The sequence below is a fragment of the Adelges cooleyi genome, unplaced genomic scaffold, assembly GCF_023614345.1.
Source record: "Adelges cooleyi isolate 19-005CV unplaced genomic scaffold, UGA_ACOO_1.1 ACOO_flye_CR_arks_rails_tigmint_CR_PRNA_30, whole genome shotgun sequence".
In the NCBI taxonomy this organism is placed as follows: domain Eukaryota; kingdom Metazoa; phylum Arthropoda; class Insecta; order Hemiptera; family Adelgidae; genus Adelges; species Adelges cooleyi.
In genome coordinates, this window is record NW_026095971.1 from 20,967,851 (window position 1) to 20,991,735 (window position 23,885).

Here is a 23,885-nt window from a genome sequence, read left to right on the forward strand (position 1 = left end):
AACTATTTTTTGTGACAAAACCACATTTTATTAGTATCCACAAAATTGTAGTAAGATGGAATATTCTCACCCCCCATTATTTACTTCCACTAAAATTGTACAGATTTCTTATGGGAAATTTTTTTTTACAACTTGCCCGTGCTAAATTGTGTAGTTAAAAATGCTTAGTTATGCTGTGTAATAATATGTTATGTTCATAAAATGATTATTTTGTATTGGAATAGATGCAATGAATTGTCTAGCAAATAATACTGCAGGCATCATAAATAATTTTTTGAATCCCGCTTATAATTACAGTAATTTTTTTTTTTCTAAATGTTTATTTTTTACAACAGTTGTCACTTCAATAAATTCCCATCAACACTTATACTTTTTAAAATGTACAAATAACATCATTGCATCTACTCCGCATAATTGTCGTGACACGGACAAGCGTCCTTTGTGTTTGCCTTTATCCAATCCAGGTATTTAGAAACTCTAGTGTAGACTGACGGAGGTGATCGACAACCTGTCTTACCAAAAGAGGTGATACCTAAAAATACAATTTAATATGATTGATATACTCAAATTGGTAATACTCTATTGTAAAATGCAATTATTCTCAATATTACCAACAAGATGATGAACTGAACCGTTAGAAACCGTCAAAGGCCCGCCACTGTCACCCTGCATACAAAACTTTTATTGTTAAGATATTGTTTATAGAACATGCATTTATACGTCAGGACAAAGCCATCCTTTTGCATTATAAGCTATTTTATAGCTGTACTTACATTGCACGTGGATTTACCCTCGTCTCTCATGCCTGCGCACACCATATCTGGGGTGATAATATTGAAATAATATGGCCCACACACACTGTTGTCCAATAAATAAAGTTCAGCTTCACGTAAGACCCTCGGTGGACTAATATTACTTCCTTCCGTCAGTCCCCATCCAGTGGCTACGCCTACAACGGTAGCATAACTAAGTCCTATAAAATCAGCAATATAATTATATTAATATCAACTTACCCGTTTGTAAAAAAAAAAAATAATGATATTAGGATATTATTGTACCTTTTTCCGGCATGCAAACCGGATGAACATCGTTATTTATTTTCACACCATCAGTGTCCAGTCGAATTAAGGCTATGTCGTTTAACGGTGCTACTCCGTAATTGTCATAACTTTTATGCCTTATAATTTTCTTCACATCGTATTCCTCAAAGATGTCTGTATTACGATCATGTACAGAAAGTCGTACTTTATAATCACTTGCTTTTAAAGTTCTGCAATTAAAACCGAAAAACAAAGTCAATTTTGGACATTTACTAAACCAGCAGCTGCTTAGTTCAAAAATAGTATCTAGTTGGTATTTAAGGGCGAGGGGGAGGCGAATACGCTAATTTTTCAATTACTCAGGTATGAATTGAGACTAAACACATACGAATTAAATATATAGGTATCAATTTTATGTTTAAGAGTTGAAGGTAATTTTTGGGAGAATCTTATTTGAAATACCTATTATCGTTATTTATAGTAATAAAATCATAAGTTTAAATTACTCTACACAATGACCGGCTGTTAATACGTATTTGTCGTTGATTAATGAACCACCACAATTGAATTGACCGTTTTTTAATAGCAAAGCCATCCAAGGATATTTATGAGCGTACTCCACTTCTTCCCCACCGACTATTTTCACATTGGAACCTAAAGCCCCACAACCTGAAATTAAAAATTAATGGAGTTGGTTAAAATCTCTACATTATTCTATTAATGGACTAAGACAATCGACGATATCATCACAGTCCTATTATAAATTAATTGGTTGTATAAAAAAGTGAAAAAACCAACAAATAAAAATAAGTTAATTGAGTATTCGACACATATTCATTGTAAACATAGTATGTATAAGTTTGAATAATCATATTTACATAGAAAATATTAACAACAATATACTTACTGCACGGTGGACATTTTGGTTTATACAAATTTAACAATTTGCCAATTTGCAACAATTTTCCTGAAATGGTTTCCCCTTTGTTATTTAACTCAAGCTTGTATTTGCTAACCAACATTCCAATTTTGTTGAAAAAATTGACCTCCTGTAGAAAAGTATCATACACTCGATTAACATATTGTATTATCTAGTTTCTTAAAAACATAATATTAATATTAAAATAAGCCCTTCGGTAATAAGAATATACCCAGTTCTTAACTTAATATGAGGTAGGATTAATTTTCTCACCGTCATGTCTTCTAAAGTTAAATCGTCTGAACTTTGAGGTGATGCCTTGGCCACCGCAACGAGTACCACGATGTAAAACAATATTTTACACATCTTTGTTTTTAAGTTGTGCTTTAAAAAAACCACTAATTTTTCATTTATCCCCTTTGTCTAATGAGTGTTATATCAGTTATGGGTTGGTCTATACTGATTGGATATCTAAGAAGTAAACTTCGCTTATTTATAGGTAGCCTACGGTAATAATTTTGTTATAATTTCATAATTTCGATAAAAATAATATAAAAGTTAACTTAAGTAAAAATCCATTATTACTACAGCTTAATTAAAATTATAGTGCCATTGTAATAAAATGGAAATCGATAAATACAGTGTTAATTAGTATACAACAAGTTGTAGAGTCTATTTAACCAATTTTTTGCAATGTTATATAATTTTTTCTATCTTTTGTAATAATATGCTAGTATTTTAAAACATATACATATTATGTCAATTATCTAACATAGGATATGGAATAACATTGAGCTCAGTTATTATTTGGATTTTATGTGGTCAGTATTACTAGTTTTTTTAGATCGTACTGAAATAATAAATAATACTTTAATGGTATTAACTTAACTTAGTCTTTTAACAACCTCATTGTTCATGTCAAACCTATATTATGTCACGTTTCTGAATCGTTAATATAAGGTACTTGCTATTGTTGTTTTATTTTTTAATGTATCTTAAGAGTAATTTATAAAAAAAAATAAATGTTTATAAACTTGTATAGTTTGGCAAAAAAACCAAAGGATTGGTTTGCAATGGAATATCCGCTTATAATTACAATAACTTTTTTCTTATTACTAATGTTTATTTTTTACAACAGTTGTCACTTCAATAATTCCCATCAACACTTATACTTTTTAAAATTTACAAATAATATCATTGCATCTACTCCGCATAATTATCGTGACACGGACAAGCGTCCTCTGTGTTTGCCTTTATCCAATCCAGGTACTGGGAAACTCTAGTGTAGACAGCCGGGGGTGATCGACAACCTGTCTTACCAAAAGAGGTGATACCTAAAAATACAATTTAATATGATTGATATACTCAAATTGGTAATACTCTATTGTAAAATGCAATTATTCTCAATATTACCAACAAGATGATGAACTGAACCGTTAGAAACCGTCAAAGGCCCGCCACTGTCACCCTGCATACAAAACTTTTATTGTTAAGATATTGTTTATAGAACATGCATTTATACGTCAGGACAAAGCCATCCTTTTGCATTATAAGCTATTTTATAGTTGTACTTACATTGCACGTGGATTTACCCTCGTCTCTCATGCCTGCGCACACCATATCTGGGGTGATAATATTGAAATAATATGGCCCACACTCACTGTTGTCCAATAAATAAAGTTCAGCTTCACGTAAGACCACCGGATATCTAATATTACTTGCATCCGTCAGTCCCCATCCAGGGGCTACGCCCACAACGTTAGCATAACTAAGTCCTATAAAATAAGCAATAGAATTTTATTGTAATCAACACTTCCGATAGGAAAAAAAAAAAGGATAGTAGGATATTATTATACCTTTTTCCGGCATGCAAACCGGAAGAACCTCTCTATTTATTTTTACACCGTCGGTATCCAGTCGAATCAAGGCTATGTCGTTAAATATTAATCCTCCGTAATTGACATAATTTGCATGCTTTATTATTTTTTTTACATTGTATTCCTCAGAGATGTCTGCATTACGATCGTGTACAGAAAGTCGTACTTTGTAATTACTTGCTTTTAAAATTCTGTAATAAAAACCGAAAATTAAAGATAATTTTGGACATTTACTCAATCAGCAGCTGCTTAGTTCAAAAATAGTATCTAGTTGGTATTTAAGGGGGGGGGAGGTGAATACGCTAATTTTTCAACTATAAATAACTGAGGTATGTATTGAGACTAAACATATAAGAAACTAAATATATAGGTATTAATTTTATGTTTAAGAGTTGAAGGTGGATTTTTGGGAGAAACTTATTTAAAATACCTTTTATCGTTATTTATAGTAATAAATTCAAAAGTATAATTTACTCTACACAATGACCGGCTGTTAGTACGTATTTGTCGTTGATTAATGAACCACCACAATTGAATTTACCGTCCCTTAATATCAAAGCCATCCAAGGATATTTATGAGGGTATTTCACTTCTTCCCCACCGACTATTTTTAGATTAGAACCCAAAACTCCACAACCTGAAATTAAAAATTAATGGAGTCGGTTAAAATTTTACCATTTATCAATAAATGGACTGAAACAATCGAAGATGTCATCACAGTCCTATTATAAATTAATTGGTTGTATTAAAAACAAAGTTAAATGAATATTCGACACATATGCATTGTAAAAAAAGTGTAGGTTTGAATAATTATATTTGCATAGAATAACAATATGCTTACTGCACGGTACACAAGATTTTGGATTATACACATTTAAAAATTTGCTAACTTGCAACAATTTTCCTGAAATGGTTTCCCTAAGGTTATTTAACTCAGACTTGTATTTGCTAACCAACATTCCAATTTTATTGAACACATTGACCTTCTGTAGAAAAGTATCATACATTCGATTAACATATTGTATCATCTAGTTTCTTAAAAACATAATATTAATATTAATATAAGCCCTTCGATAATAAGAATATACCCAATTCTTAACTTAATATGAGGTAGGATTAATTTTCTCACTGTTATGTCTTCTAAAGTTAAATCGTCTGAACTTTGAGGTGACGCCTTGGCCACCGCAACGAGTACCACGATGTAAAACAATATTTTCCACATAATTGTTTTAAGTAGTACTTGAAAAAAACCGTTAATTTTTCATTTATCTCCTTTGTCTAATGATAGTTATATCAGTTATAGATTGGTCTATTATACTGATTGGATATCTAAGAAGTAACCTTCGCTTATTTATAGGTAGCCTACGGTAATAATTTTGTAATAATTTCATAAATTCGATAAAAATAATATAAATGTATACTAAACTTTAGTGAAAATCCATTATTACAACGGATTAATTAAAATTATAATGCCATTGTAATAAAATGGAAATCGATAAATACAGTTTTAATTAGTATACAACAAGTGTAGAGTCTATTTAACTAAGTTTTTGCAATGTTATATTATTTCTTCTATTTATTGTAATAATAATGTGCTAGTATTTTAAAACATATACATATTATGACAATTATCTGACATAGGATATAGAATAACATTGGGCTCAGATGTTATTTGGATTTTATGTAGTCAGTAGTTGTAGTTTTTTAGATTGTACTAAAATAGTAAATAATACTTTACTGGTATTAACTTAACTTAGTCTTTTAACAACCTCATTGTTCATGTCAAACCTATATATTATGTCACGTTTCTGAATCGTTAATATAAGGTACTTGCTTTTGACGGTTTATTTTTCAATGTATCTTAAAAGTAATTTATAACGATTCAATAGTTGTTTTAAAAATGGTCAGTTGATGTTGATATAACTCTACTTAGACATGTTTTCATGAAATTAAAGTTAGCATATTCTAATTTATTTGTTTAATACGGGATCATAATTGGACAACCGAGTGGAAAAACTTAAGATAGCCATAACTAGCTAAAATGTAGACTCGTATTGTAAGCGTTCAATGGATTTAATTCCTTTAAGATAACAATAAAACAAATAAAAATAAATACTATTAATTATTTTAGTCGACGTATGTAAGTATATATATATAATAATAGCATATTAATATTTCAATAAATAGTAAAAAATTATAAAACATTATCTGTTGTATACTAATTAAAACTGTATTTATCGATTTCCATTTTATTACAATGACATTATATTTTCAATTAAGCCATAGCAATAATCATTATGTTTCATTAAAGGTAACCTTTATATTGTTTTTATGGAAATTATGGAATTATTTAATAATTATTACCGTAGGCTGCCTATAAATACACGAAGATTACTTCTTAGGTATCCAATCAGTATAGACCAACCCATAACTAGTATAACACTCATTAGATAAAGGGGATAAATGAAAAATTAGTGGTTTTTTTTAAGTACAACTTAAAAACAAAGATGTGGAAAATATTGTTTTACATCGTGGTACTCGCTGCGGTGGCCAAGGCGTCACCTCAAAGTTCAGACGATTTAACTTTAGAAGACATAACGGTGAGAAAATTAATCCTATCTTATATTAAGTTAAGAATTGGGTGTATTCTTTTTATTGCAGGGCTAGTTTTATTATTACTATTATGTTTTTGAGAATCTAGATATATTATACATACATAGAAAATAACTAGCTTGTAAGAGCATGAAATATGCTGAAACATTTAAATGAAAAAAAAAAAAGAATCTAGATAATACAATATGTTAATCGAATGTATGATACTTTTCTACAGGAGGTCAATTTTTTCAACAAAATTGGAATGTTGGTTAGCAAATACAAGCTTGAGTTAAATAACCTTAGGGGAACCATTTCAGGCAAATTGTTGCAAATTAGCAAATTGTTAAATTTGTATAATCCAAAATGTCCACCGTGCAGTAAGTATATTGTTATTAATATTATCTATGTAAATATGATTATTAAAACTTACACATATGTTTACAATGAATAAGTGTCGAATACTCAATTAACTTAGTGTTATTTGTTGGTTATTTCACTTTTTTATACAACCAATTAATTTATAATAGGACTGTGATGATATCGTCGATTGTCTCAGTCCATTAATGGAATAATGTAGAGATTTTAACCAACTCCATTCATTTTTAATTTCAGGTTGTGGGGCGTTGGGTTCCGATTTAAAAATAATCGACGGGAAAGAAGTGAATTACGCTCATAAATATCCTTGGATGGCTTCAGTATTACAGAACGATGAATTTCATTGTGGTGCTTCGTTAATCAACGACAAATACGTATTAACAGCCGGTCATTGTGTAGAGTTAATTATACTTATGATTTTATTACTATAAAAATAGCATTAGCGGGTATTTTAATTAAGTTAATCCGAAAAGTGTACCTTTAACTTTAAAGACCCGTCGCCTTTTGTATAAAAATAGCTGCTGATTGAGTAAATGTCCAAAATTGACTTTGTTTTTCGGTTACAGAACTTTAAAAGCGAGTGATTACAAAGTACGACTTTCTGTACACGATCGTAATACAGACATCTCTGAGGAATACAATGCGAAGAGAATAATAAGACATGAACGTTATACCAAGTACGGAGGAGCACCGTCACACGACATAGCCTTAATTCGACTGGACACTGATGGTGTGAAAATAAATAACGATGTTCATCCGGTTTGCATGCCGGAAAAAGGTACAATAATATGCTACTATCCTTTTTTTTCTCCTATCGGAAGTTTTGATTTTAATAAAATAATATTGCGGATTCGATAGGACTTAGTTATGCTAACGCGGTAGGCACTATCACTGGATGGGGAAAGACTCATAGACATTATTTGGATCCAACGGACGTCCTTCGTGAAGCTCAACTTTATGTGTTGAGCAACAGCGAGTGTGAACCATCTTTTTACGGTTTGATCACCCCAAACATGGTGTGCGCAGGACTGATCGACGAGGGTACCACATGCAATGTAAGTATATAATTATAAAATAGTTTACAATGCAAAATCAAGGCTTTGCATAAGTTCATGCATGTTCTATAAACGGTATCTGTACAATACAAAATATATTTTATGCAGATGGACAGTGGCGGGCCTCTGACGGTTGTTAACGGTTCAGTTCATCATCTTATTGGTAAGATTTCGAATAATTGCATTTAACAATTGGGTATTCTCAATATGAATTTTGATCGACCATTGTAATTGGTATTTTTAGGTATCACCTCTTTTGGTATGTCAGGGTGCCGACCACCTCCGGCAGTCTACACTAGAGTTTCAGAGTACTTGGATTGGATAAAGGCAAACACAGAGGACGCTTGTCCGTGTCGCGATAATTATGCGGAGAAGATGCTGTAATATCAATTGTACATGTTGAAAAATATAATTGTTAGTGGGAATTTATTGAAGTGACAACTGTTGTAAAAAATAAACATTTAGAAAAAAAAATTAACTATTGTCATTAAAAGCGGATTCAAATAATAATTTAATGATGCGTGCAGTTTTATTTGCAAGACCATTTCTGTTCCAATACAAACTAATCCTTTCATTCTTCTATTTTGTAGTATTCTATTTTGTGAGACCTGTATTTTATTAAGGTTCGACTTTTTAGCTGAGGCCCAGATTTGGACTGCATATGTCCATAGCGGTTTAAGAATTTTTTTAAGTTAAAAAAAAAAGACCATCATGTCAAATTCGGTCGAAACGTCTAAAAACACAGCAAAAAATTCAAGATGCCCGAAAAGTTGACGATGGTCTTACATTTAAAGAGGTTTCTTCGACTTTTTTTCAATAAAATTCATCGTTTTTCTCAAGTTTTAGTTACAACTGCATTTTTTTGATTCGTTTGTTACTTATATTTCGATAACTAAATCTGAAAATGTCAGTAATCATTCTTTGATTTTCAAAATATATTATTTATTTTTATATATAATTTCCTAATACGGGTTCCCACACACATAAATACATTTTTGATAATTTAAGTTGACCTTAATGTTACTCACCTAAGTTATTAATTATCTTCGTTTTTGGTTGATTTTGTTTATAAATCTTAACACTTTTTTTGTTGTATTATATTTTGTTTTCTATGTAAATTTTTGTTAAATTTATTATTTACGAAAAACATTATTGTTTGTATAATTTGTAACTACATTGCTAAAAAAAAGTTACATGGATATATTTTATCGCCGAGGTCGTTTTTTCATATTACTTATATTTATTGTTTACTAAATTTTGAAAATTTTGTATACATTTTTGTTTTTATGAATATCCACTTTTGGCAATTAATTTGTTTTTCCATTTCTACGTTTTGTGTTCTATGCATTTTTTTTATATATATCTATACCTTATCATTTTCCTTTAGGTATATTGTATTTTGTTATATATATCTTGTCGTGTATAAGTCTTATTTTTTTATTTATGAGTAACTATTTTGTTAAAAATAAGTTATTAATATTGTTTAATACAATAATTTAAATATTTTATATTTAAATATATTTTAATAATTATTTATTAATTTACTAAAAACTAAGTTTCTGTCTTTACTCAACTAATATTTAAACTTTCTTTTTTTAAATTGAATTTTTATCTAATAATTATATAAATGTTTGTTATAGATTTTATTAATATTTCAGTGATTTTTTTTTAAATTGGTTATGTACAATGTACAGAGTTGAACAAACACAAGTTCAATTTTCAAGTGTAATATTTCTTTCTTAAAATTGTAAACATTTAAATTAATTTTCAAGTAACATTTTTTAAATGAAAAATTAAAACTTTCCTTTTTAATCATATGCAAGTAAAAATTAATCCAAAAGTACTTAAAAGTTGAACTAATGATCTGAATTTTTGGAAATTTCTTATTTGAATAATCTACTTTTTAGACAAAGTCGAATTATATAATATATATAATATTTTACAAAATTGTGCTTTTGAATAAAATGTTATTTTTTTTTAAACCGCAATTGCATTAATTGAAAGTTACTTGAATAATTGATTATTTAGATAGCATTTTATTTGAAGTATAGGGCACAAATGTGTCCATAAAAAAACTGCTCTAAAGAAAAACGGGATTATGAGGCAAAAAAACTGTTAAGATAATTAACTAAAATGTTAAATTGTTATTCAACGTGCTTGCTAAAAAAAAAACACTATTAACCTCGTTAAGTAAAATTCGAATTTAAATACCTGGAAAATGCGGAGCTTAAGCACCCTGACATTTTTTTTCATTGAAGTTGCGCCTATGACTGTTGGACAATAACAATTGATGTCGTGGGTGTATTAAGTGGCACGGGCGCGCCAAAGGGGTGGGACGTTAAGTAAGTATATACCGCTGTAAGTGCATTAGTGTGATTTACACACACACAAGTTGTTGCTAGGCGAGTACTCAGATACAACACATGCCCTGGGCCAAATGCAAAACCTCTTACCGGGCGCATTGACACCGCCACAGCCGTTGGCAGCGTACACACATCGTATGGGACTACTGTACTGCGATCATCGGCTGCATGCAAACGGCCACGCTGCTGTTGCCGGACATCCGGCTGACGCCAGAACCGGTAGCCACGCCGGAGAAGTTCCGGTCCGGACATTGTCACTTGGAACTCACCCCCGTCTGGCAGTACGTGGTCAAGAAGAACCGGTTTCCGTCGCACGTCGACCGGCAAGAAGTGTTCACCGAGCTGGCCGTCAGACTCCAACATCCGGAATGGCAGGTGAGATGGCAATGGATATTAAGAAGCAATCGATTGGGAGCATCAGACACTTTGGAATTAAAATTAGAAGACATAGAAATCATTTAAGAATGTCTGATAGAGTTTTAATAAATTTAGCATCACACTTTCAATGCACTCGAGGCTCATTTTTTTAAAATTTAACACTACACAAAAAACAAAATACTAAATTGATCAGTTGAAAGCGAACTTGCAAATCAACCGATTCCACATGTTCATGAGCGGATGCTAAACAAGGATACTGATTTTATCATAGGATCCTAGAAAAAAATTCGTTTTATTACAAATTTCATTTGTACTTACAAGTATCTAGCCCATTCTAAGTGATAGGACTCATACGAGCAATGCGACTTGTGGCTTGAGAGGTGTTTAAGGTTTTACAGATCATTTAACTGTGATTTGTGACGTGGAAAGCGAAAAGGATCTTTTTTCGGGATTTCTAAAATCGAGTTAGGGCCATTTTCTAAAAAAAAAGATAATTGCGCTTTTAAGTTTAAGCTCAATCGTTCCTCTATTGGAACTTCGCAGTGTCTCGTTAGACTCTTTTTGATTCTCTGATCAAACGCCAGCTTTGTGTCGAGTTCTTGCAAATGTAGAGACAAGAATTGGTTATTATTGTTGAGATATTGGAGAAAGCTTCATTTGACCAGAATCACAGTGTTTTAACCTTTCATACCGAGACGTTGCGTTAGTCAAACCTATTGTAATTCGAATTGCCTCACATTATCCTGGTGGTGCATATATTATACATAATAATTGTATTGCTTTGATATCTATAGGTTAGACTACACGGTTGCCGGGTGCTAGCCTACATCGTGCCTGCGGTGGGTCCACAGTTGGACGCGTTGATGTCGCCTACGGTGCTGCCGATGGTCATCACTAACCTGGCGCACTTTTCGCCAGCCCTCAGGAGCAGCTCCATGGATGCCTTACTGGTGTACGTGCAACACTCTTCAGACCCGGAATTCGTGCTAAAATCAATGATCGTCCAGGGTTTGGACGTGCCCGGCGCCAAGTCAAGTCTTACCGTAAACGTGATGGAGTGTGTCCCGGTGGTGCTGCAGCAGATAGTCAAAAGGAACGGCGATCGACCGGTGAGTATAATAGTATTAGGAAAATAGTATTCCAGCACACCTAGGACCTGGAACAGAACACTTCGGTTCTTTCACCTGCCTTGACTTGCCCATTGCTAAAATTCAAATAATAGTAGATAATTAAAGAGCAAAAAACACTGGTCTATTCAAATGTAATAGTCTCCATCGATTTCGCCATTGCTTTTAGGGTTCCATATTGTTATTGTGTGTATTCCTTTTAGCTTTGTCAAAAATTACTCTCACAGTTTTTTATAGTTCATAAATAGGGTCAACCGACTAGGCACTAGCTCGGAATAATTAAAACGCAACCGTTTGTAGTATACATATTGTGTTAGCTGTATATAGTTACCTTAAGCGATAAAGTTTGTAGATTAACTGATCTAAATAATAATACCCCGTTGTAATGAGGTACCTAAACTTAATTACACTGCCTGATTTTTTTATACTAATTTTCAGATCGCCATCCCCACCTTCGTGCATTTGGTGACCGCTTTGTCAAATAAAATGGTACAAGCGACATTTCAACAAGCCGCCGTCTACTGTCTAGACAGGGTGAAAGATATAGTTGGACGAAACAAATTCGATCATTATCTGGAAACGTTTCATCCTGTGATAAAAAAGGTCAGACTTGTACATGCTTGGGGGGAATTCCCACACCTCTGTAGAAAATTGAGGGGGGGGTTAAAGGAAATTGTGGGAACAATAAGTCCCTTGGTCCCGGCTCCCCCGTTCTACGCCTATGCTATAATAGATAAACCGGATATAAGTGTACTTGTTTACTAGCAGGACTTTGAGGTGCTTTGCGAAGTGTACCGGATATCCTCGTCGTCCGGACAGGATTCTTCGGTGTCGTCGTACGAGGAAGAGGAAGAAGAAGACAACGACGAGGTAGAGATGCCGAAAACCCCAAGGAGAGTGACTTTTGGCGGCGAACGCATCAAGATCCGCAGTCCTGATGAAATCGACATATTAATCAAGCCCACCGGCATCCCGGTACCGCTTCGGCCGGCTCTTAGCATGCCCAAACATCCCAGGGGAGAGGACAGGATACAATCCAAACCAACGCAGCCGCTCGTACCGCCGTCCGTACAGGTGAGATAATATCGCCATTGAATAGTGTTTTATGCCAAGTAGCCAGTAGGTATATTATTATAGCTACTATATTTTATATTGAGAGTACTTGACCGATTTCTATAGATGAGAGCTAAAAATTACTGCAGTTTAGTTATAATTATTTCAGTATTATAAACGAGGCGCCCGGCTTTGGTAAAATCATTGCACTAGTCGAAAAATATGCGATTATACACTTAATTATTTACATAATGATAATTTAAGTATTTTACGTTTCATCAGCAAACATCACCATACATATGGGACTATATATTATTTAAAAGCGAGATGTCAAATTCAGACGGTTAAGTCCATAACTAAAGCTAAATGGAATTTGCATAACCGACTTACATTTATATAAGACCAGGGTACAATATTAAGTTTTTTCGGCTAAAAATATTATTTTATACAAAAATGATATAAAAGATTAAATGAAATAGGTTAAATTAATTCCGTGTATAAATTATAACATATTATATTACATGACTTATAGTCTTAGATGGTCGCTTGGCCTCTTTAACGATGCATAAATAAAAACATACATTTTAAAATAATTATTCTCGAATTAAGCTTTCTCCGCACGATACTTATATATTTTCGTTTTATATTCGAATAGCGTTTTTAAAATATTCTCTTTTAGAATTTTTCACCAGCATTTTGCTTAGCAAAGGGTACGGGGGCCATATTATAGATTCATCAAGCTTGGACACTTCGGTCGGTTGTTACATTGCCCGCTCGGTTTTGCATAATATTCAAATTTAGCATCTATCTACTGCAAAATGCGTCACCGCTGTGTACGTTCGCAACACTACTTAAGTAGTAGGTACGCCTTTAGTCACGGCAACACATGCTTTACTGAAAAGTGAACAAAGAATAAAAAAATATACAAAAAGATCCATATCGTCCGGGGGTCATTTCCGGCCTGGCAAGAATAAAGCAACTAGGTCGAAGTCAACGCACAGTGTTGTAGTCACGAAACCCTTTCGAATTAGGTTAAATAATTAGCATTTTCAAGCGCCCCCATATTGCTGCGGTTGTTTACTCTGGTGTCACAATAATAATATTAATGGCAGTTAATTAGTTAGATCCACTAAATTCGCTTTGAACTACATTATTTGGGTCATGTATTCTGCCCTTATGGTCTTTTAATGTGTCATTCAACATCTCCTTCAATTATTGTCTTTTGTAAGCTTTCGTGTCTTAATATGTGTCCTACCATCTTATCTCTTCTGGATTGAATACTTTCCCATAACTGTGTCTTCGTTTGTCACCCTCTCGGTCCAGGGTATCTTAAGCATTTTCCTGAAGCACCACATCTCAAAGACTTTGTCCAGGTTTCGGATCTAAAGAGCGCCACACACCATTTATAACTTTTCAGGAATTTCTTCCTTATTGTCAGGCTGACTTTTATCTTGAAAGGTTCTTTTCACTTGTGCTATCCTACAGGTATTCCTAGGCTCCCTAGGTATGTAAATTATTGTACTTGTCTTATTTGTTAATTGTCTACATATATTTATGTTGAGTCGGACGGGGTTAGTCTTACTGCATACCACAACTTTTGTTTTCGAATTTTACAATGCTATGTCGTCCGCAAATCTTAAGACAGTAACCGTTTCTTCTCAAATTCCTTTCTGTATTTCTGCTCTCAGAGCAAACGTTAAGATTTGACTCTTATTCTAATTGTTTATTAGGTTTTAAGTCCCAATAATCATCTATATAATTTATGTTTAAAGGTAATTTATTGACAGAACCCAAGAAGGGTGTTGAGACATCTTGTGTTTCTTGTGATTTCCTGTTATACAATAAGTAAACGCATATACCTATTGAAATTGTATTTCCAAACGAATAGAATTGACTGTCATGCGATTTATGAAATTATCGCCTCAATTATACCACTCAAAATAGGTTTTCTTTTCAAGGCGACAAATAAAACAAAAATTATCAAGTTGTGCCATGACTTGAGCTACCGATTTATACAATTAATAATAGTAACTAACAATTTTAACTCTTATTGTATATAATATAGTGCGTATGAATGAAGCACGATACGTATAGGGAAAATTAAGTGTCAATGAAAAAAAAAAAAAGGAGGGTTTCTGACAGAAAATCTATAAAACACCTATACATTTGCGGACGAACGTTTTATACGGGGTTAACGATCCTAATTTTTGTATTTTTTTCCACATGCTGTAAAGCTATTATCTAGGTTAATTGTGTATTAACTATTTTTTTTTTTATATAACAAAATTACTCTTTTTTTTTTTTATTAGACCACACGAAACGTCCGACATTTTAGTAATTTTCTCAATCACGACCGACAAGTCGACCAAGTCAGACCGTATACGCTTCCGCCTCTGAGACAGTCAAGTATATATACCTACCTATATGTACTTAAATTTGAAGCGTTTCTTAAAACCATATACCTAACTTACACAAATTGTGTTTTCAGATTTTAAACAATTCTCAAGTTCTCGGATAGGACCGTTGTTAGGGACGCCGCCCAAAGGAAATTTGAACGATAGGTATGGTTGACAACAAGTCGAAACGAATATTTGTGTAATTTAACAATATCCTGTGTGTTTGTCATTTTTTTTAGAATATTGTTTTATAAAGGATATTTTTCCCCGCACGCGATTCTCTCTGTCGGAAGAACCTGTGATTCGTTCGATGTTAGTAAAAAAAACTATTATTATACTTAATAATAATTTATTAATCATAATAATTGCTCACATATCGATTGTGGATTTTGTTATTAAAAAAAAAAAACACTGCCGTGAGAGAATGTTACACGCTGTTATATAAATTTGTATTCCTCCATCAATAAGGTCGAAGCGAAAATTGTAAATAACACATCAACAATTTTGTCTTTTGAAAACAATAAAATAAAATGCAAGCCTTACTAAGCTTTCACTTGTTTATTAGTACACATACAGTTTGGACAACAGTGACAACCTTTGTTGTGGGCATTTTGCACGTTGACTCTATTTAACTAATTTCAGAGGACTCTTCTTTTAAAATACCATTATATTTTTATTCAAGACGTCATTATAATGTCCATACCTATATATTTGTTCTTAAAGGTTGCTTTTGTAATAATCGTCTCGAAAACATTTTTTTTTGTTTTAGAAAAAGTATGAAAATCTAAACGAGATGAAAATGGACACAACGCCCAAAAAGTATGTATTTTATATTCATCTCAATTTATTAAACTATGTAGACATTTAGAATAACCACCGTGGACGTCCTGAAGTTTTTTAGGTCTATAATCTATACATAGGATTAATTCCAAAAAAAAAAAAGGAATTTAAACCTAGACGATTTTTATAACAAGACCCAGTACTTGTTGTGATAAATTATTTATATTTTATGCTAGCATTATGGAAAGACATTTGATTGAATATTTAAATGTCTAGGTTCAGCCACACCTCTTCAGTTTTTTTATAAAGTGGAAGAGGCGGGCAAAATCCCAATAGATTAATTTGTTCACTACCAAGTAATTTTACCAAAGAGTTTTTTGAAATGTTACCTTATTTATCAAAAATAAGAATACTATACACAAATTTGAATTGACAATTATTAACATGCCAGCAAGGTATAGAAAAAAAAATACTTTGGTTAGGTCAGGTTTTAAGTATTGCCTTTGAGTCTGCTTAGTCCATCAATACCTAATATTTCAGAAATTCTAAGTATAAAACCAGCAAATATGTATAAATATTGAACACCAACATTTTTTAGTGTTATGTTTGCGGTGTCAAGAATAAAACTTTTAAAGGTAGTTTGAAGTAAAAAGGATTTTTTATAGGAAGGGTGCCACCTAATTTATAATAAAAAAAATGATAATAATACTATTTTCAAGTCTTGACAAATTTGGTCATTTTCATTTTAAATAGTTCTATAAAAATAAATAATGCAAAGAAATAATTTTAAAGTATAAAACCTAAGAATTGCGGCAGATGTAAAATTAAAACCGATTTTTCAGACATTTGCCAATTGCCTATTATTAAGTGTTTTGTTTTTGAAACCAATTTTAGTACCGATCCTGTATTTTATCAAAAGCTTTAGGTATATCAACGACTAAAAATGTTCTCGTTTTATATATTTTATTGCTTTTGATATTTATCACATTATTTGTGCTAGCAATGATATGGAAGTGAGTTTTGAATAATTTAAGACATTAATTTGGATACTTGAGACCTAAATGATCCTACTATGTTCTTAGATGTTAAGTTAGTGTAACACTTTAAAATTAAAATATTACAATTTTTTTTTTTGGCGTTGGCGAGTGTTAAATTAATTTTTTCCTCTTAGCAAAAACTATATTACTAATGGCATACGATTTTGGATTTATGTAACATAAAAGTGTTCAAATATAATTAAAATAATAAAGTATTCTGAAACATAATAATTCTATAGTGGCAAATCTATACAATTTTAATTCAATAGATATTTGAATCGTATAATTTATGATACTACATTAATATTTCTTAGGCTTGAAAAAGGTATACTAACGTGTGAATGTTATAAGCAAAAATATAGGTAACAAAATTGTAAAAATATATATTTTTCAAAATAACAAAAACATATTACGTTTACAATGAAATGTCTTCATCGACATACTTGACTCTCCATCTGTACTTTTGTTTCAACTCTGGCCATTGAACAATAATTAAATCAGCAAAAAAACACATTATTTTTCCGGTCAGAGATAATGTTTTAACACGACAGATACTTTCCACAAAGACGATAGAGGTGTCCGTGTAATGAAATAATCTCATAACAAATCCAACTAGACATACTGGAACACACGTGCCAGGACCATTGCACAATATTAAGTCGGGTTTAAAAGAGATGACAACTGGAATAGTCATGACTATTGAATAAAGTGTGGACACTACTGACGATGAATACGACTGATTTACATGTCTAGACCGTGGTATTACAGCTGTAGTCCAGTCTGTCCCGTTTTCTTCTTTTTCTAAGCGTACTTGGCTAGTTGTGTCTGTGTCAGCCAACACGTACAAGCGTGGTGTAAATTTTTGTTTATTCAAGTGCTTCATTAGGCGTAACATTTCAGATGTATGCCCACCCGAACCGATTACTATTAGTGTACGTAAAGGTTGTTTTCTCATTCTGACATTGCATTTGCCGGTTAGTAGTTGCATAATCATGAAGATAAGACGAGCCGAGAAATAAGCCGACAATATTGCTATCACCAGCAAGTACCACATACATAACGTGTACATAATGATCAATGTCAGTTTAATAATAGGTACTTACAATATATATTTTAGGATAATTTGTTCTTGATGACCATTATCAACATTTTTATAACTCAAAATATCGTTAATGTAATATAGACACATACACAGACGCGTTTAAAGACAACAAATAATTTAAATAAAATATATGTCCACAATTAATAAACCGTTTAACGTTTTGTAAATTAATTTTTTCAAATACAATTCATTTTAATTTCTACAAAGTTTAAACGTACAATTTGTTATCAAAAAAGCGAATAATTGTGTTATATTTTAACAATGATAACAACGATGTGATAAGATTTCTGTGATAACGTTACTATAGTATTAATATTATGTAAACATTTCGAATCAGCTGATCTAGGTAGCAATGTCGTCTTGCAAAGCCAAGTGCCGACTACTTAGGCTCGATAATAGCAATATAAAATTTAGACATCTTCATCGCTCAAACAAAAAAAATGTATCAAAATCGGACCGGTTTACTATGAGTGAGATTATTTAGATCTCAAGCCAAACGGGTTAAAGATAGTGCCCTGAAGCTTATACGAATTATCCGGAGAATAAATTTATTGATTTAATCGAAAATGATTAAGAACGTTTCATTCAAAATGTTGCCTATATTTTGGCCCTTAAGGGGCCTCTACACTAGCATTTATTAAGGCGCATTGCATAGACAATTTTTCGCTAAAACTTTAACATTAAGCTAAAATGTTTAAACATACACATTACCATAGGAAAGAAATATCTATTTTGATAATACTTTTTTTTTTCAACTTTTATAACGCATATAGGATCTATTTTTGTAAAAAAAAAACCACATGTTTCTACTTCAAACATTTGAATTCTTCACACCATTTTCAAGGCACTGTCGTGGCACAATTTTGAAATTATTTAGTCAATGTAAAAAAATGCAATTTTTAACTCTGTTCAACTGAACTAATTAACCAACTGAAAATAATTTCTAAAATTGTGCCACGACCGATGCCTTGGAAATGTATATTATAATTGTTAACTCTATTGTATATATTATATGATTCTACTTGCACGGTGCAGATACATTTGCGTGGTACTATCGTGGGCGGCGGTCATAGTATATAACATTGCTGGTGTATACGCAGAGGGCGGGGGAGGGGAGGTGTAGGTCAAAGTATATAGCCTGCGATAACATCAACAAGTATTATTATTTCCTACTATATGCTAAAGGGGTAGGTAGTTATTGTAGTCACCATGCCGACTGACCTTATTTCCTATCGTATACCCGTACAGGAGTACTTGACCAATCGCAGGTAGAATCAATCGTTATAATATAGCCTGGCGGACACCGTCCACTCGCCGTGTGTGACGCATATTACCATTACTATTATTGTATGCATTTGAAACAGAGCTCGCAGTAGGGCACACAGCTGTTTCTCCAATAGTAGGATGCCTCTTCGGTGACCGTTTCAGTGGGTTTTTTTCAGCGGCATTCGCCGTTAAAGGCGCGCGTGCCGTCGGGTCGACGATAAATGATAAATGATAAATATGCTGCGGTCGTGTTTTCGGTGTTGTCGGCCCGGCAAACGTTCGTCTTCGTCCGGTCCTTGTCCGGCAAACGACCAACAACAACCGAACGGACTGGCCAAACGCCACTACCGGTTCCACACGGCCGTCGTGGGTCACCGTCAGAGGCGCGGCGGTTCGAAAAACCGTAGGAAAAAATTCAACCACACCATGTTCGTCGTGCCCGGCCGCGTGCAGCTGTCCACGGCCAATTACAGTACCGTACCCGTTTCAGTAATCGAGTAAGACCTCAAAAAAGTCATCCACCCCCCCGCCACCCACCCTACAGTGTCCCATTAAAGGTGGTATGTTTACCAACCCTGGGTAAAAGAAATTTGGTTAATTTGGTACCTCCTCTACTTTGTATCAAATTTGACCTGCCTACTTTAAGTTTAATCACTGGCGTATACTGTTGTTTGGGGAATGTGACACCCCCCTATGACCGCGTGTCGTATATACTTTAAAAAATTATCAAGTATAAGGCGGTTAATAGTGTAAGGTGGATTTAGCGAATGTTTATATAAAAACTGTTTTTTGTAAATACACTTATACATTATATTTAAAAAATATTCTACATACAATACTCATGAACACAGTTATTATATAATATGACACCCCCTTATAAAAAATCATAGTTACGCCACTAAGTTTGATATTTAGACTTTCGTTCAAACAATATAAATAAAGAAAAGTGAAAACAATTTAGTTGCAAACCTTATTGCACAGGGTTACTTAATTGGTTGTGAAATACTAAGGCCGGTAGATCAATAAAACATATTCCATCAATATTGATCGTATCGACTACATAATGTCCTAGTTTTTGCTAAAAATATGAACTCTAAAATGTATATTGAACGGTCGAGCATGGAATTTATTTCTACAACAGCTGCAGATGTTTTGTTCAGTGTAAACATATTTCCTTTTTTTTCTGGAAAAAATACGATTTTCTGTTGTTTTAAAATTATTAGACGTTAATGCATTTTCATCATTCATTGCGTTTTATATTTGAGTCATTATAATGCTTTCCGTTCAAGTTATTAGACAAGTGACAACATATACAATCTTCATCAATTACACAAATTATACATCAGTTTTATATGTTTTGTGCCAAACATGTCTGTTTTGAAATCAGGGCTACACGAATGACTCAATCGTACCAAGGAAGAGCGCAGGTGTAAATTATAAAAATGGCTATTTTTATGATAGGCGTTGTACGGCTTGTAATTTTACTATTTACTAAAATCCAAAAAAAAAATACTTACAAGAAAGACTTCAAATGGTACCAATGGCACACAAATTAAAACTGAACATGCAATTTTTAACAAGGACGTTTTGTACAGAAAACAGTACATTATGTCAAAGTTGATAATAGCGACGCAACCGATTTAAGTAATTGTTGCCTATTTTATATTGTGAGAATTAAAATCCTACCAATTTTTTAAAACAATTTTGATCAGCGAGCCAAATACCTATTTGGGTCGCATTAAGTCTGATTTAGATAACAAACAATTTACAATACAAGAATACAGTAGAGAGACATCCAATTTAGACTCCTGAGTCCTGATAGTGTTCTCTTGGAGACGTGTTGTCGCTATTTAGGTATTAATCATTTAGGTCTCATTGATCTAATGATTTAGATATCATTGATAACTTTTCATTGTATAACGTTATATGTACCTATTATAATGACATTGTTCAAATTTTACAGCCTCGAATCCCCAGCCAAATTGACCAGGCCCACGTTCTGCATGACTGTAGTGCCGGAGAGTAGAATAGAAAAACCTTCGGTGGAAACGGCCGCTGTTCCTGCAAAAGAAAATCAAAATAAAACTCACAATCAGACGACGTTGATCGCAGATGATCTATCCACGGCTAATCCGGATCACCACGTGGACATTGTCACTGTCATGCCGGTCTACAGGCGACAGGTGGTCGACCCGGATGACCGTCTTAGAGGATTTCTGAACGAGACCAAATCTTTGTCACAGACTACCGTGGCCGCGAAACCGGCTCCCAACGTCCAATTATACACCACCACCGTAGATAATATAAGACCCCAAAATTGCAACGAGTAAGCATAATATCATATCTTTTAATTAACATATGGGATCGGACAAACTATAATATTATATATACATAAGCCTTTTTCGATAAAAAAATATTGTTTTCGCACTGTCCAACCCTAAGGAGGCATGTCCATAATATGGCCACAAAGAAAACCAAAAAAAAAACTTGAATTCGTTTGAGGGGGTTCAGCCCTTGGATAAGTTTCCCATTTAATTTTTTTTTATGAATTACTCATTCAATTTTCCAGCAATCGACTTTGTCCCGTTGTAAAGCTGATGAGTTTAGCTTGAAATATTATTTATTGGGGCAAAATGCCTAATTTTATCACCGTTAACTAAAAATTAAGATAGTTTCAAAGGGGTGCGCTTTGGCTATGATAACTTTTAATCACTTTGTATCGTTTTCATTCAGTAGAGGATAGATGTTATTTAAGTGGTCCGTTTTGCCGCATTTTCAATAAGACTTGTGCAAAGTTGATTGCCTAAAAATTAAAAGAGATATTTATAAAAAAAATACTAAAACATATTACGCTTAACCACCTCAAACATTTTTTTTGGGGTAAGTACCTACTTTTGTAATCATATTATGAACACGCTCTAAGATGGACAACACGAGAAAAAAAATGTTTCAAATAATAATAATAAACAAATATAATTTGTATACAGCGTGGTGTTTTGCTATGACTAGTCACAAGAATCGACCCCCAACCCTTGATGACCTACTTAAGGAATGAATTGACATTGAATTGTATATTAATTAAACATTGTTATTATAATGTATATATAGTAAACCCGTGGCCGAAGTCAAGCCGACGAAGACTATGAAGACATTAGCGGTAAGGAGAAAATCTGCTGTGAAATTGCCAAACAAAATTGACAGAAGACCAAATAGCGAGCCGGGGCCCAACTTTACCCCGTTCGACGACCCTCACAAGGCTCTCCAGTTGATTATTCCTCAAATCAACAGCACCGAATGGTATTGGTTACATTGTATTTTTTTTTATTACAATCATAGCTTTAAGATTAGTATGCTATAGTATACTCTGTGTGAGTACCAAATAAAGATATGGTAGACTAGGTAGATAGGTATTAGGTTTTGTACAGTGAATTAAAAAACAAATGTTTTCAAAAGAAAATTTCAATTATTTTCTGAGAGCAAAGTGAGTGTTTTTCTTTCCTTTTTTTTTTATGTACCACACTGTGTATTCTTATAGATTCAGTATGGATTAAATTTTGTTTTATTGCCTAATGTGATTTGCAATAATATTTATAGGGAAGCTGCCGTTACCGGTTTACAGAACATTTCCCGGTTGGCCATTTTCCACGGTAAGGAGTTACGACCGAGCGCTTTGCAGCCATACGGTCGCATAATTGCCAAACACATACGGTGTCTTCGGTCACAAGTGGCTCGAGCCGCCTGTACGGCTACAGAGAAAATGTTTACCCATGTGCCCAAGTCGGTGGAGCCAGTAAGTACCTAAGTACATTTAAAAAAAAAAATCAAGTAAATCCAAGTTTGAAAATATGTAACTATTACTTTATTTTAGGATATCGAAGAAATAGCGTCGGCTCTATTTCCTCGAACTGCCGATACAAACAAATTCTTGAGAACGCAGAGTTTGGATGCACTCAACGCAATGGTAGACAACGTAAACCCATGTAAATGTGTATTGGTAATAACGACTAGAGGCGTTAAGTGAGTAGTGTCATAGGCTGCTAAGTCATTAGAAACACATATTTAGGTACTAATAACATGTATGTGTTGTAATAAATTTAATTAATTAGGCATGGAAACCGCTTGGTTCGTGCCGAAGCGTGCAACCTCTTGGCCAAAATAGTCGATAAGCTTGGTGTAAACGGAACTCTCCATTTACCGACGGAAGCACGCGACGCTGTGATAACCGCTGCTACTAGTTTAGTGATTGACAATACGCCCACTTCTCGGTAAATAATATTACATTCCGGTAGGTCAGCAGAAGTCATTAACTAATCCGCGTGTCCAACAGGCAAGCAGCTCAACATATACTAGCCAAGTTGAGTGAAGATCCGAGAGGTGCTGCGCTCATATCGTCAGCTGCATCGCCAAACGTTAAAGCGACGTTAAATAAATCTTTGTCGAGGATATTTCTCAAATGAAATATTATACCTTTGATCAATGCATTTATTTGAATACTACAAAATCGAAAATCAATATACAAATA

General features: G+C 33.2%; 4 protein-coding genes across 6 annotated transcripts; 2 read left to right on the forward strand and 2 right to left on the reverse strand.

Moving 5' to 3' along the window:
• Positions 1-76: 76 nt before the first annotated feature.
• LOC126838317 (trypsin-1-like) lies at positions 77-19,406 on the reverse strand. 2 transcript variants are annotated; one of them, XM_050572652.1, is made up of 7 exons: positions 19,319-19,406; positions 1,948-2,089; positions 1,547-1,709; positions 1,059-1,270; positions 774-973; positions 612-666; positions 77-532 (listed from the first exon to the last, which is right to left on the reverse strand). In XM_050572652.1, exons 2-7 carry the CDS (start codon positions 2,060-2,062, stop codon positions 402-404), a joined length of 876 nt encoding a protein of 291 aa, XP_050428609.1. In that variant the 5' UTR covers positions 2,063-2,089; positions 19,319-19,406; the 3' UTR covers positions 77-401. The 2 variants fall into 2 exon arrangements, with proteins under 2 accessions (XP_050428609.1, XP_050428608.1); XM_050572651.1 differs by lacking the exon at positions 19,319-19,406 and adding an exon at positions 2,233-2,494.
• On the forward strand, positions 6,344-8,376 carry LOC126837909 (serine protease 1-like). The gene is made up of 7 exons (XM_050571892.1): positions 6,344-6,436; positions 6,667-6,808; positions 7,044-7,206; positions 7,373-7,584; positions 7,665-7,861; positions 7,970-8,024; positions 8,106-8,376. Exons 1-7 carry the CDS (start codon positions 6,344-6,346, stop codon positions 8,243-8,245), a joined length of 1,002 nt encoding a protein of 333 aa, XP_050427849.1. The 3' UTR covers positions 8,246-8,376.
• On the forward strand, positions 10,330-23,869 carry LOC126838315 (uncharacterized). 2 transcript variants are annotated; one of them, XM_050572647.1, is made up of 14 exons: positions 10,330-10,599; positions 11,397-11,711; positions 12,168-12,332; positions 12,498-12,803; positions 15,092-15,188; positions 15,271-15,343; positions 15,418-15,490; positions 15,948-15,997; positions 21,327-21,689; positions 22,472-22,660; positions 22,958-23,153; positions 23,232-23,380; positions 23,470-23,628; positions 23,691-23,869. In XM_050572647.1, exons 1-14 carry the CDS (start codon positions 10,393-10,395, stop codon positions 23,818-23,820), a joined length of 2,472 nt encoding a protein of 823 aa, XP_050428604.1. In that variant the 5' UTR covers positions 10,330-10,392; the 3' UTR covers positions 23,821-23,869. The 2 variants fall into 2 exon arrangements, with proteins under 2 accessions (XP_050428604.1, XP_050428605.1); XM_050572648.1 differs by lacking the exons at positions 15,092-15,188; positions 15,271-15,343; positions 15,418-15,490.
• Positions 17,355-18,311, reverse strand: LOC126838318 (UDP-N-acetylglucosamine transferase subunit ALG14 homolog). Its single transcript, XM_050572653.1, has one exon. The coding sequence runs from the start codon at positions 18,062-18,064 to the stop codon at positions 17,411-17,413; it is 654 nt and encodes a 217-aa protein (XP_050428610.1). The 5' UTR covers positions 18,065-18,311; the 3' UTR covers positions 17,355-17,410.
• Positions 23,870-23,885: the final 16 nt, after the last annotated feature.